This window comes from Leptosomus discolor, chromosome 20 (genome assembly GCF_034619465.1).
Source record: "Leptosomus discolor isolate bLepDis1 chromosome 20, bLepDis1.hap2, whole genome shotgun sequence".
NCBI classification, from domain to species: Eukaryota; Metazoa; Chordata; class Aves; order Leptosomiformes; family Leptosomidae; genus Leptosomus; species Leptosomus discolor.
This window is the reverse complement of record NC_141410.1, coordinates 4606111-4619813: the sequence shown is the minus strand read 5'-3', so window position 1 is coordinate 4619813 and position 13703 is coordinate 4606111. Positions and strand designations below refer to the sequence as shown.

Genomic DNA, 13703 nt, shown 5'->3' with positions numbered 1-13703 from the left:
CCTTCAGACTAGGACATACAGAAGGATAGGGAAAAGATGCTGCAGTTCTCTGCACAGGACACAGTGGAGCTAGATGGCTCTTTTTTCTAACCCTTAAAAAAACCCAAACCAAAACAAAGTAGCAGAAAAGTCAGTGTCAGGACAACATCTGATGAAAGGAGACAACTGGGGCACAGGAAAAGAAAAAACCTGGCTCAAGAGTGGTCAAACCAAGTGCCTGAGCCCAATCAACAGCTCTGGGCTCAGGCAGCTCCTCTAATTCTCTGGCTAGCAAGATGTTTTCCAGCTCCCCAGGCTTGATATGCACGTGAGAAGCCAAACAGCAAGTCTTGGGCTTTGTGGGGTCCAAGCAGAATGCGAGCGCGTGTGCAGGCTTGGAAGAGGGAGGTAGCCACACCGACAGTGGGGCAGGGTGGGCAGGGGCATCAAATGGTCTGATAGTGTTGTCTCAGTCTTGCCTGCAGAAATTCGTGGGTCAGGTTGTGCCGAGTGATTATCCCAACAATCTAAAAGAGGAAAAAAGATACAAGTCAGTATCACAGATGTGCCACTACGAGACGTGCATGGTAGAGATGTTGATCTTTCCAACCCCCAAGAGGAGGGAACCTGCAAGCAGTTCTTGACCCATGCTGAGTTAGAGTGGGTTCGAGTTCAAATCTCTCCAAAACAAAGCCCCTCCCTCTCCCAGCACTTATCTACAGGCAAGACACTGCTTTAGCTACACCCAAACAGACAGCCTAACTGCTGCTATCATGTCTGGAGACAGCAGTCGTTACCCCTGACTAGGCAGGGAAATCCTGTCCATGTTAGGCAGCATACAGATGTAACTAAATCCTTTGGAAAGGGAAAACTGTAATTGGAAATAACAAAGCTGTCTCTTAGGGCTTATTTAAAGCCATTTCTGGTATCCCACATGACACAACTGCAGTTTGCTGTATCAGGTATGTTCTAGGAAGCTCTAAAGACCGAAACAGAGAAATGGTAAAGAGTAGCTCGGTGGTGGCTGCACACCGGCCATCACTAGCTGGCAGGTCACAAAAGGGAACCTCTCCCAGCCTGCTGAGGGAACAAACCACATGTTTCAGCTGATGAAACACCTCAGTGATTCTAAACATTGAAAGAGTTTAGAACTACACTGATCTCTAGTACTGCAAGAGCATCTTCTGTTAAACATGGAACGAATCAACATGTCTTGCTTTCAACCAGCAGTCTCTGCAGAGTAGCTATTGGGAACCCCAAGAGGCAGAAAAAGCACTGCTGTCTCATAGGGACAGACCAATTCAGGCTTAAGGGAAATAGTTTCTCGTTACGTTTATAGGAAGTTACTGACACCTACTGACTATTCCTGATCATTGTAGATGGCAAAGAGACAAGTACAGTGAATCAAGCACAAATCATTCAAAGACTCCTTTATTTTGCTGCTCTTATGAGTATGAACAGAATGCAAGTTCCTTTCCAGCAGAAAAACCTCCTGCCCCAACACACAGGAAATTCTGCTCTTGGCCTTGAATAAAGCTGTCAACGTGGAAGCCAAATTAGTGGCCCCTGATGAGCTCAAGGCCTCTCAACAGGTACAAGACGGTAAGAGCTTCCACATGCTGCCAACCCGAGACAGGAGAGAGGCTGCATGTCCTGCCCTTTGCAGGGAAAGCAGGAAGCAGGCCTGGGCACAGCAGATAGTAACAAAGTCCCAGTAATCAACAATGCTTCAGGGCCTTAAGAAGATCCCATTCTGACCTCTTTAAAGCATTTTTGTTTGATGTTAAGAGATTTTAATTCTCCCAAAAGTGGACAGCATTGCAAAAAACCACAGTGGCTTCCTTGCTCAGCCAAGACACAGTGGAGATAAGGACTCACCTCTCCAACTGCGTTCACAACTGGTAAATGTCTGAGTCCCATTGTCCTGAACAGGTTGGAGACTTGTGACACATGCATATTTGGAGAGACAGCAAAGGGTGACGGGTTCATGTATGGGGTGACATCCTAAGAAAGAAAAACTGTATTATTTACAAGAGGCATTTTCACTGTCTCTGGGAATCACTAACAAGTAATTCCTACAAGTCCTCCAATGCACTGATCTCTGGACAGGGTATTGGACTGTGGGCATCTTTATTTCTCCATAAATACGAAATTGTTTCAGGAACCTGAATTTGTCACAGTTTGAACACTGCAACCCACGATCTTAAGAGCCCAACGCTGCAGAAGGCCTCTGAGCCAGGTAAATGCAGGCCCATGAAAATAAGAATGGCTTTTAAAAAAGCACTTTGGCCTCCACAGCAATGTTCCTGTCACAAAGACAATGACGGGCCTGCCACTGACTGAGCTGCCAGCACACAGAGTTCCAAACAGATCTAAGCAGTTTGCCTGTCCAATCTCACTCAGGCAGGAGTCTAATCTAAAGGAAGTTAAACTAGACAGGCAGCGTCTTATTCTGAAAGCAAAGCACATGCGTGACGTTCCCTCACAGCAGGTATGAGGATTGATTTCCACGTGCAGGCAAGGCTGACCTAAACGCATGAGAAGTACAGGATGTTGGTCACTGCCCCCAAGGGTGCACTTAAACATGCTCTCAGCTTTTTTTAAAGGACAGTCCTAAACATATATCGAAAACACTGCCACGCTGCAGTGCATCTCTTACCACTATCATGTGAGGGTTCAGCAACGTGAGGTCCAGGTCATGGATATCTGGGTAGCGGGGGTAATCCTCTGACATCTCTGCATGGGACAGACGAGGCTGACTTGCACTCTACAATTAAAACAAATCCCACTGAACCGATGTGTCACCATCCCAGGCAGTACATGGGCCGCAAGCAGCGCAGCAAATATGCCTCCCAACCGCCGACCCAGATCTCCTCCTCCTCTCACGCCCATACACAGAACTTCTGCAGAGGCACTCCGAGCAGCTCCTCTCAGAATGCAGCAGTGCAAGCCCAAACCTACACAGGCACTTAGCTGAGAGCGCACCAGATCTGCTCTCCAACCTCGGACAGAGTGTAGACTCAACACTGGAGGGCAGCAACAAATCGGCCTCGTGGAAGACGGGCCTCAAACACAAGTGCTCCCACTGATCTCAGTGATACAGCTGACACTCCTCTGCTAAGACCTTGGCACGCAGCAGTAAAAACACACGTATACACTGCTGGTTGCTCTATCTCTGCGTAATGTCTGCCCTCCATTCGCCCTTTCTGACAGGACTGCACCTTTATACAAACGGGTCTGTTGGTTTATTTTTTTAAATAGCTGCTGTCCTCTTTTCCTGGGGATACTTACAAAAGATAAACAGAAATTCAATTCTCTTTATTCTAGAGCTGCAAGGGAGAATCCACATTACCCCTCTGCAGCTTTTAAAACTCGGATGCATTCCTTAAAGTGTAAAAAAAGGTAAATTCTTTTTGGCGGCCCATAAATACTGTTCCCAGCCTTCTCAGCTGAGAGGGTAGGGATGTCTCTGCTACAATCCCTCATTAGGAAGACTCACCGACTGGGTCTCAGAGTAACAAACACCCCTGACAAGCAGGGTGACCAGCTGTGAGCGCAAGATCAAGCCATAGAAGGTCAAAGGTCTGAAACGCTCCTCCATGGTCCACTCTTCACTGGGAGACTGGTCAGGGTACAGGTTGGGGTAGGGAGTGTATCTGTGAAAGATTTAACATGACATGTTATGAGCTGCCTGAACTTAAGGAAAGACACATACCCTCGTCCCCAAAACAAAACCAGCTATTTCAGTTCTTTGCAACCTTCTGAACATTTCAGGGTCTCTTGCTAGAGATAAGCAAGTGTTTTCTCCACCAAACGAAATAACAAAGAGAGGTCAAGAACTATTACCACTGGCAGAGTATGACAACAGCAGCAGAATGGAGACAGTCTCCTAACTCTCAATTTTAAATCACTTGCTACTAAAGCAATTGTTAGTGCTAAATTATTCAGATTGTAATAAAATCTGAAGCATCTGGCAAAACATCAGGCTCAGGACTCCACTCACAAAGTCACAATCACTAGGTTGGAAACGGATTCACTAGACTGAGCTTCTGCTTGGAAGCAACTGCAATACGAGCCTAGTCATTCAGCCCAGTTACCAGAAAGGTGGTATCAGTATTATGGCACCGGGTCACTAGCTTCTCTCTTGGGAGAAGTGAGTTTTGCCGAGTTTTTGCGGACAAGAGGGCACTGATTTCTACAGACAAGACATTTCCCCAGGTGTTCCATCCTCTCCAGGAAGTATTTCTGGATAGGTGTTTGAAGGAAAGTTCACAGGTTGGACACCATCAAGCCATTAGCCTAGGACCTGGTCACAGGTGTGAGCCCCAGCACTGGCTGATGAGACCTGACAAGTCACCTCCCCTAAAACACGGACACTAGCACTGTTTCCTCTGACATGTGGAATGACGGGGCCTGTATGAAGCACCACAACACATCTCAACATATGGAAACACCCTGTTTCCAGATGTCTGTGCCTACCCGGATCTCACCTTCTCTCTAGCATCTGTTGCAGCAGATCCTCCTTTTTCTGGTGGCTCCTCCGTTGCTATGTGCTCATCACACATGTTACGCAGTTCACTTGAAGGGTAGGATTTCATAGACTGACTACGCCTGCGCTGCTCTCCAGCTCGGGTGAGGATGCTGGATTTCTGGATAGAGAAAACAATTTTCAGATATTCACTAAGCAGGTCAACAGTTATCTAAGAGCGACTATGAACTATTTGATCGTAGCTTCATGTCACCAGATAAGGTGTTCCTTAGTCAGGGCTGCTGCAGTACCTGTAAGAATAGCCAATAGGACCGTACCCTCTTTGGACAGAGAACCTGGAGTTTAGGAACTTGGGCACCTTTTTTTGCTAGAGCACAAGTATGCCACAAGCACGTTCATTATTCATTCTGACCTTAAATTTTAATTTTCCCAAGGGACTAAAGCATCTACTCCACTCCCCTCCTACAAACGAGAGAAGCATTTAGGCATCTACTGCTGATCTCAATGGTGGGTTCAGTACTTCAGTGCCAAATGCAAACTTTTCCCATGTCTATTCTAAACAGGTTACCTAGTCCTCTTAACTTTTACATCTAGAAACGCAGCCCACTCTTCTGCCCTTACCATGGCCCGGAGAATGGAATGAAATTGAGTCTTTGAAAATTCTGTATTGCAGTAGGTGTTTATCTCTGACCTGAATTCTACACAGACAAAAGCCTAGATAACAAAAGAAAGGGCCTTCCACCTGCAAAACAAAGCTCTTTACCCTTCAACTTACCAAACAAGCAACTTTTTACCTTGAATTTGATGTTGTTACTTATCAGCTGATTTCCCTTCATGAACTCCCTCTCATTGCCCCGGTTCTCAGTCACTACAGGGAAGGTGTGATGGACAGTTGTGCGCAGGATGCTAACAAGGGACTGGATCCTGGTGTGTGGGTAGACGTATGTCAAGTTGGGTTCCATGATGTCGCTGGCTCGTAGTCTGAGGAAACAGAAATCCAAGATTCCTGCGTGCATCACGTCAGCGACAGAAGGCTGGTGATGGACAAACAAGGAAACAAGCCAGCCCCAGAACGAGATCCTGAAGGAGCCTGCTGCAGTTTAGCTCTGCCAGCTCCCTGTACCTGCGTGCTCATCTTCCCGGTGCTATTAGCAGTGCCAGCACAATTGATTTTTGTTGTTGTTTTCAACATAACATTGCATCAATGATGCACTATAGGCAAGGAAAAAGGTTGCAACTTATAACATAGAAAGTGTTTAAACACTACTGGGAAAAGACGACAGGTGGGAAGAAGATGAAATTCTGCAAGAAGCGAAATCCAATGGAACATTTCCACGGAGTTCTTGCTGAACCTCACAAATCTGCTCCTCAGATCTCTACCTGGCCAGCCCTCCTCAGAAAGGGCTCCAGCACCTCTCTCCTGCCACAGGCCTAGTGCATGACTCAATTCCTCTCACAGCTGCTCGTCTCAGAGCAGCCAGGTTTGTTGGAGATGAAACATCATCCCCCTGCATTACAGCATTCCTTTCTGAGCAAGAACCCTACCACAGGCTCTAACCCACAGCCTTGCCAAGAGGAGCAGCCTTACTTATCCATTTCCACCTCTGTTTCCCACTCCAGAAGAGGCACTCCTCGTAAGTTCACATGGATGTCGTAGATGCCTTTGTTGAAAAAGTCTCCTGTCCATTTGGCTACCTGCAGAGCAAACGGAAGGTCTACTGAGTTGTTGTTCCAAGTACGAGACTCCTTGGCTTATCACAGCCCTGGAAGGAACAGAGAGTTGGGGCTGGCAGATGTTCAAGCAGCGTGCAAGAAGCCAGAGCGAGGACCCTGCACTCACCATGAGGGTGATCATTATTGGGAGCCCATAGGTGATCTCGTTGGTGGATTCAATTAGGATGACAGTCAGGCTAATTGTCATGCGGACCACTCCTCCCAGGAATGCCGCTACCCCAATCAGTGCAAAGGTTCCCGAGTAGATGTGATCCAGGCCAATGTAGCTAGGGCGAAACACAGAGCCCCCAGGTCAGAAGAACGAGACTGAGAGCTCAGCGTGCGTCTGCAGCACCTCTCTCGCACACGTACGCACACTCAATGCACCTTTTGAGGAGGTTGGCGACCAGGCGTCCGAAGGCAGCCCCACAAAGCAGTGATGGCACAAAAAGACCACTGGGCACAGAGATCCCGTATGTCCAGCAGGAGAGTAAGAAATAGAGAAGGAAGAACAAGGACAGTGTGACTGGGCTGAAAGTACCTGCAACACAAGAAGAATCATGACTAAAGGGGCACAGGTCTGTCGGACCAAGACAGTAGTGTTGCACCATCCACCCCTCAGCTCACAGCAGGCTCATTTCACATCAGCTACTTAGTCTCCCAGTCCACACACAAATGAAAACAATGAATAAATGAAAAAGAGAGGAAAAGCAGGCCTTTCTTCCCATGGAGGAGGCTTCCACCTGTTGTACTAGCAGGACCCCAGAGCTATGAATGCCCTGAGGATGCTTTCAGCCTTGTGGTTCTTATGACAAGTCTGTTTCAAGCAAGATGAAGCTCTGAAGCCTAAGCACAGGATGGGGCACTGTCTCCTAGGTACTCACTGTCCTGGTGGAAGAGCTGCAAGATAGCTGACTCCTGAGGGTTGAAAAAGAGTGTGGCCATGTCATTGTAGGTTTCATTTGGGCAGAAAAAAGTTTTGATGCTTGAATTCACATCCTCTGACATACCCTAATGCAGGACACAAAAGACACTAACAGTTAAAATCCACTCTCTCCTACATTAGCCTTTGGGCAGAATGGGAACCCTCCTGTATAGGGCTGACAGCTCACACTTTGGGAAGTTCAGAGCAAACATCAGCAGCAGAGACGGGGCCTGCAGCATCAATTCACAGCCAGAGCTGCTTTGCCAAAGTACGAAAGCACAAAGGGTAGCTTTCATTACGACCCTAACCTCCTGCAACTGTCCATAGGCTTTCACTGAAGTTCTGTTATGTACTGCATGCTGTCAAAACCTCATTATGTGCCTGTGCTTCTCTGGAGGGTGAACAATATGATCAGGACATATGATCTCCACACAAGATGCCTCACCTGCAGGCTCAGAGTATCATTGCCACTATGACTGGTGGAAGACTTCTGCCGGCATTCCCCCAGAACCATGGAGGCTACAAAGACCACGACTGTGGTAGTCAACGACACCAGCAGGCTGTCCAAGACTCTGCAAGTACACAATAGAAACCATGCACCGAAGCTGCGCTGAGCCCTGTAACCCAGTCCCAGCTCTGCACACAACTTTGATAAGGCTGCAAGAAGCAGTGGTCACCACAGCTTAAGATCAGAAGCAGGGGGCTCTGCAAGTCAAGCTGAATTATGACTTAGTTGCCAGGGACTGAGTTAGCTCCCGTTTTTAATCGCCCACCCAAAAAGGAGCTATTTCTGCCCAGAGAACACACAGCAGTCACTTATAGAAAGCCACAGGGAAGGGTTCAGTGAGGAGGCTGTTCACACGGAAATGATGTTCTGTAGGTCCTTACACGGTAAAAGGCGAGACAGGACTAGACAGGTTGATGCATAGTCTCTCAATCTCTCTTTTAACTGCTGAAATATCCTTCTTTTTTTAAAACCTGGGCTTCTTAGGTAGGAAGTGTCTAGAGCAAACAAATGGCTATTTCCAGAATTACATGGCAGTTCCCTCTCTGAATATCACAGATATTAGCTTGGTTGTGAATTTAATTAACCAAGTAGTTTAATTTTAAAAAAAAAAAAAAAAAAAAAAAAAAAAAAAAAAAAAAAGTGGGATCAGCTATTCCTTCCACATTTGTTTGGACAAGACAAAAAAAAACCCTACAGCATGAAGACAAAGCTCCTGTTTGTTCAGCTGTAGCCTTTATTATAAAGAGCTCCCTTCACGGCCCTCGTAACGGGGGTTGCAGCTCTCTCTGTACCACCAGAGTAATTACAAAAATGCACAGGGACTGTAACATCAGGTTTCTGGTGATGACTTTTAAGTCCTACGGAGGCTTTGTTTTGCGATTTCAAAAAGAATAGGTCTGGGATTTACTCCAGTCCCACTCACTGGGTCTTCTAGATTGATGCTTTTGTTTTGAGACACTGAACACAGATCAGAGATCCTGCACAAACTCAAAGAGAGCACGAATACCTGACCAGCTTTGGCTTGGGATGCACATTCCACATGCGGTACTTCGCAAGTCTCTTGTTCAGGCAGTTGAAGGTGGCTCCGAGAAGGCCTCCTACAATCCCCATCAGAATGAAGAAGCCCAAGTCCACAGCCGTCCAGAGGTGGCATTTCTTATCAGACTCAGAGCACTACATGCAGAAAAGGATTTAAAAAAGCACATTACAGTAGTTGCTGCAATTTCCTGCCAATGCTTCTGTCTCCACAGCAGGAGACTTTCAGCAGCTATAACCAAAGGGGAACAATTCTGTCTTAGGCTGCCAATGTGTTGCAGCTAAATAGCAACTGTCTTTCACTGAAATACAAGCACGTGTCAAAAAAACCACAGAAAAATACCCACTGAACTGACAAGAGACTAGCATGGGATGAGAAATAACAGCACTAAATCTTACCTTAAACTCCCTGAAGTTCAGCAGCCCAGGATGCTGGAAAGATCCCCAACTTCCAAACTGAATCCCAGAGCAGAAAAAAATTCAGAGTAAAGGTGGTAGCAATGAAACAGAGCAGCTGAGGAAGTACAAAAAAAAATAAAAAAGGAAGTAAAGATTCCCAAAATTAGAGTTGGAGCTGCGCTTTTGGGGCACCCTGCACCCCTGGGTGTGCCCCCTCTGCATCTCTGGAGCCCTGGCTGTCGCTTTGAGGGCACCCCAAGACCCCAGGGTCCATTTTGGGGTAACCCTATGCCTCGCTTTACTTTCTGTTGTGCCCAGTCCCCGTGAGTGTGCCTTTCAGTGCACCCTGCACCCCTGGGTGTGATGCTGGGTCTCACCACGCCCCTCAACGTGCCTTTCAGTGCACCCTAAACCCCTGGGTGTGCCCTTTGGTGCACCCTGGAGCCTTTGCTTTCTTTGCCAGAGGGCTGCCCCAGGCCAGCCCGCGTACGTTTTGGGCTGCTCTGAGACCCTTGCTCGGCCTTTTGAGCTTTACCTGCATGTGTCAGCCTGTGTTTTGATGCTCCTGCCACCCGTGGCTGTGCCTTTCCTAGTGCCCCAGCCCCCTAGCTGTGAATGTCACGATCTCCATGGCAATTGCTCTGCCATTCGGAACAATAAAGCCCCTAAGGATGCCTTTCTGAGCAGCCCAAGGCCCCGCGGTGTGCATTTCGGGCTCCCCCAACTCCTTGGTGTGCCCTTGGCTGCATCTCCAGGCCCCGCGGTGGGCTTTCTCCTGCAGCCCATCTCCTTTACTGTGCCTTTCACGACAGCCCAGGGCAATCGCTGTGCCTTTTGGGGCGCCCCTGGACCCCTGGGGGTGCCTCTCAGTGCGTGCCTTCCTCCTCGGCATCCCTTTAGGCGACATCCCTGCGCGCCTTGGCCTTTTGCCGTTTTGGGGTGGACGCCGGGTGAACCTTTTGCTGTCTCCTTGCTGAAACCATCTGTCTTCCTTTTGGGGGCATCCTGAACCCCTTTGGTTGCTTCTTGGGGCTTCACAGAACCCTCCCCGTGTGGCTTTCAGCGTGCCCTGGGCAACTCCGTGTACCTTTAGGGGCGTCCCGGTCACCAGGACGTGCCGTTTGGGACAGCGCGGACCGCTCGGGGTTCCTTCTGGTGCAGCCACAACCCCCTGGATGTGTCTGGCTGTGCACCCCAAGGCATGCTGGGGGCTCTGGGGGCACGTGAGAATCAGAGGATTGTTTAAAGGTCCAACCCCCTTTAAAGGTCCAACCCCCTGCAGTGAGCAGGGACATCTTCAGCTACGTCAGGTTGCTCAGAGCTCTGTCCAACCCGACCTTGAATGGTTCCAGGGATGGGGCATCCACAGCCTCTCTGGGCAGCCTGTGCCACTCTTTCACCACCTTCATCGTAAAATCTGTCTGCCTTCTATCTAGTCTGAGGCTGCCCGGTTTGAGTTGAAAACCGTTACCCCTTGTCCTATGGCAACAGGCCCTGACAAAAAGTCTGTCCCCATCTTTCTTGTAGCCCCCCTTTCATTACTGAAAGGCCGCTCCAAGGTCTCCCTGGTGCTTTCTCTCCTCCAGCTGGCCACAGCCCATGGCACAGAGGGCATTTTGGCAAGCTATCCCCATCCACCCACTGCCTTCCCCATAGGGAGACCTAAAGAGTTGCAGACAACCAACGTGAACCTCACCTGAGCAGGCACAAACATGGTGCGCCTCCTGCCAGAACACCAAGATTCGGAGGCTCGCGGGGTGAAAGAAGTTCAGGTGAAAATCAAAAGGACTCCAACATAATTTAAGTTTCAGGAGTTGTTGCACAAGCAGAGAAGCTCTAGATGCAGGGGACCACGTGCCTTGGGAGAAGGTTCCTTGAAACTGTTTTGCGATGGGTGTAGAGAGTAGCCCGAGTGGAGAGCAAGATGACAAATGCCAAGCAAGTGCCTTTAACGCTGGATTTCAGCACAGATGCAAAAGAGCGGGGCAGATGTGGGAAAAATAGGGGGTTTTGAAATGTGGCTGGAGCCAGGTAGGTTTTGACTAAACCTCAGCGGACCTGTGCTCAGATCCTCTTTGGGCTCCTCCAAGATCCTCTGTCCCTTCCCTTGGGAGAACTGCTCTCTTCCCACTGGGGACTGCTCTTACCCCCACTGTGGCCCTCTGGGCCACTTCAGATCCCCTCCGGGCACGCTCAGGTGCCCTCCAGGCTGATTCCCTATTTTTGAGGACCTCTCCCTTTCCTCCTCCGAGCACTCGGGTTTCCTTGGTTCCCCCTCACGCAAACTGTGACTCCTCCCATACCGTGTCCTCCTGAGTAGGCACAGATCTCTGCCATTGACGCTCGCCTGCGGTCAGATCCCTTCTCTTCCCCCACAGCTCACACTCTGATCCTTTCGGCTTCCCTCTCTGCATGCACGGATCCCCTCTACAGCCCTGCTCTGCAGGACCTGATCCCTTCCGCTCCCACCCAAGCAGCCCCAGAGACCCTCCATCACTCTTCACGAACATTCAGGATCTCCCCTCTTTCCTCCTCTGGATGTCCAGGTCCCCTCCTTGCTGCTGCGCCTATTCCATATCCCTCGTCCCCTCCATCTCCCTTCTGGCCCCTGGACCTGTCATCCTTGCCCTCGGAGCCCCTCCTTTTGCCACCCAACTTCCTTCTCTACACGTTCTCATCCCCTCCCTCAGTGCTCGGGTACCTCCCGCTCCCCTCCACAGGCTTGCATGAAGCAAAGTGGAAGGGGTAAGAGCAGGAGCAAAGGGGAACGACTGGGTCTGAGTGGAGATCAAGGGGAGCGGAGAAAAGTGGGCACGTGGTGGAAGGCAACTTCTCCGAGTTTCATTTCCAAAGCTTGTAGTTTGGGACTGGGCAAGGAACTGGGGTTCAGGGGGAGATCGGGTGGCTTCACCCCCACCCCCTCTTCCATTTTCCTGAGTTTCTCTACGAATTCCAGCCTCCAGGTGGATCTGGGGTGACACACACACACACTGACACTTGGGCAAGTTGAAAAAAAGCTGTTGAATCCTGTAGTTGAACTATATGACAGAAATCACCAGGTCAGCCAATCTGGCAATTGCCACAAGAGCCCAAAAGCCAATATTTCACAAACATCTTTCCCCATTTAGGAGTCCTCGGAGCTGATGCTCTGTCTTTCCTTCTGCAGCTGGGAGGCTGTGATCTCTCCAGGCGAAGCTACGTTCAAGAACCCAATCTCAGAAGCTTGCGAGCGGGATAAGCTCAAGGAAGAGTCTTGGCTTTTGGCTTCTCCTTCAGGCTTTGTGTCTTGCGTGGCCTGCAGGGTGCTGAGAGAGCCTGGTGGTTCTTGTGATGGGGAGCTGAAAACAAAACAAATTTCCTCTCCTGATTCATTCTGCAAACTCCATCTGACCCTCCGCCACCCGCAAGGCCCCAACGCTTCTCCCAGCCTCTCTGTGAGGCAGCGCAGGGCAACAGTCGGTGCCTTTCGCTTGGACCAAGTCTGGGATACTCCTCCTCCAGCCAAGGAGCTGGCGGCCCTCATCTACCCCCGAGCCTCCTCAGACTGTCCGTCACCCTCAATGGCACCCGCAGGCCGTCACCGAGTCCACTGGGCTGGGTCTCCAGCAGGCAGGGAGCGGAGCTGCAGAGCCCCTCTGCCTTCCCCTTGCCGATCTGGCAAGGATCGTGGGGATCCCGGCTACACCAGCAGAGAAACAGCTCGAGCTCCCTCCTGCCCCATAGCCTGGGACGTGAGTCACGCAGTCCTGGGCAGCAGCGGTCCTCTACCTCTCATCACCTCTTGTGTGAAGACACGCTTCCAAAACCCCTGGGCACCAAGCTGATCTCTAAATCCCATCGTGTGCCCCAACAGAGTTTGAAAATTTCACTCCTCCGCCCCATTAGTTTCAGTCTTTAAACACAGTCTTTAGAAACGGAGTCAGCCGCCAGCATAGCATCTCCCCAAGTGAGGAGGACCCGTCTGTGTGGCAGCTTACCTCGCTCTGTCAGTTTTCTTCCCGTCTTCTAGGACGTGCAGACTCCCGGCTGGCAGCTCCACGTGCGTCTTGGCCAGTGACGTCTCCATCTTCCGCGAATGCCGGACCTGCTGCTGCAGCTCCTCCACCTGCTGCTGCAGCTCCTCCACCTGCTGCTCCAGGAACTTCCTAAAAGCACGTTGGGGTGACAGTGAGACGCTGACGTGGAGGCCTGCCTCCATGAATTTAACGCTGGCTGGGATCTAAACCCAACACCACGCTGCTCTGCACCTGCCCTGGGCAACACTGAGGGCAGAAAGAAATCAGGACGTCCTGGCTGTCCCCACGTGCCAGCGGCACGTGAAAGGTGCGTGCTGTGTCTGGGATCAGCAATGCCAGCGGCACAAGAAAGGGCCCTGCTGGCATCTGGAGGGTAAACCAAATCACTGGGCTGGCAGGAGGGGCCACGCACCTTCTGAGGCAGCTGAAGCCTCCAAAGACCTTTTAAATCTGACACAGAGGGGACGTGGGGAGCTCTGCCAGGGACACTGGCAGGCCCAAAGGACACAAAGGAGGTAAAACCCGTGCTGCCCTGACTCCTTGAGCCCGCCTAGGGCCAGCCGTGGAGCTGCAGCAGGGAGCTGCAGGCTGGCCCAGCAGCATTTGCTGGCACACGCCTCCCCTCCGCACCCAGCACAG

The 13703-nt window shown here is 50.3% G+C and overlaps 1 protein-coding gene across 1 annotated transcript; it reads right to left on the bottom strand.

Annotated features, from left to right (window-relative positions):
• Positions 1-425: 425 nt before the first annotated feature.
• LOC147414064 (H(+)/Cl(-) exchange transporter 6-like) lies at positions 426-13114 on the bottom strand. Its single transcript, XM_086476338.1, is given in 17 exon segments — positions 426-506; positions 1858-1983; positions 2639-2746; positions 3479-3635; positions 4470-4504; positions 4506-4628; positions 5263-5449; positions 6057-6163; positions 6309-6468; positions 6569-6722; positions 7066-7192; positions 7552-7678; positions 8621-8787; positions 9049-9117; positions 9119-9163; positions 10745-10772; positions 13026-13114. Coding segments are annotated over 17 exon segments (1890 nt in total).
• Positions 13115-13703: the final 589 nt, after the last annotated feature.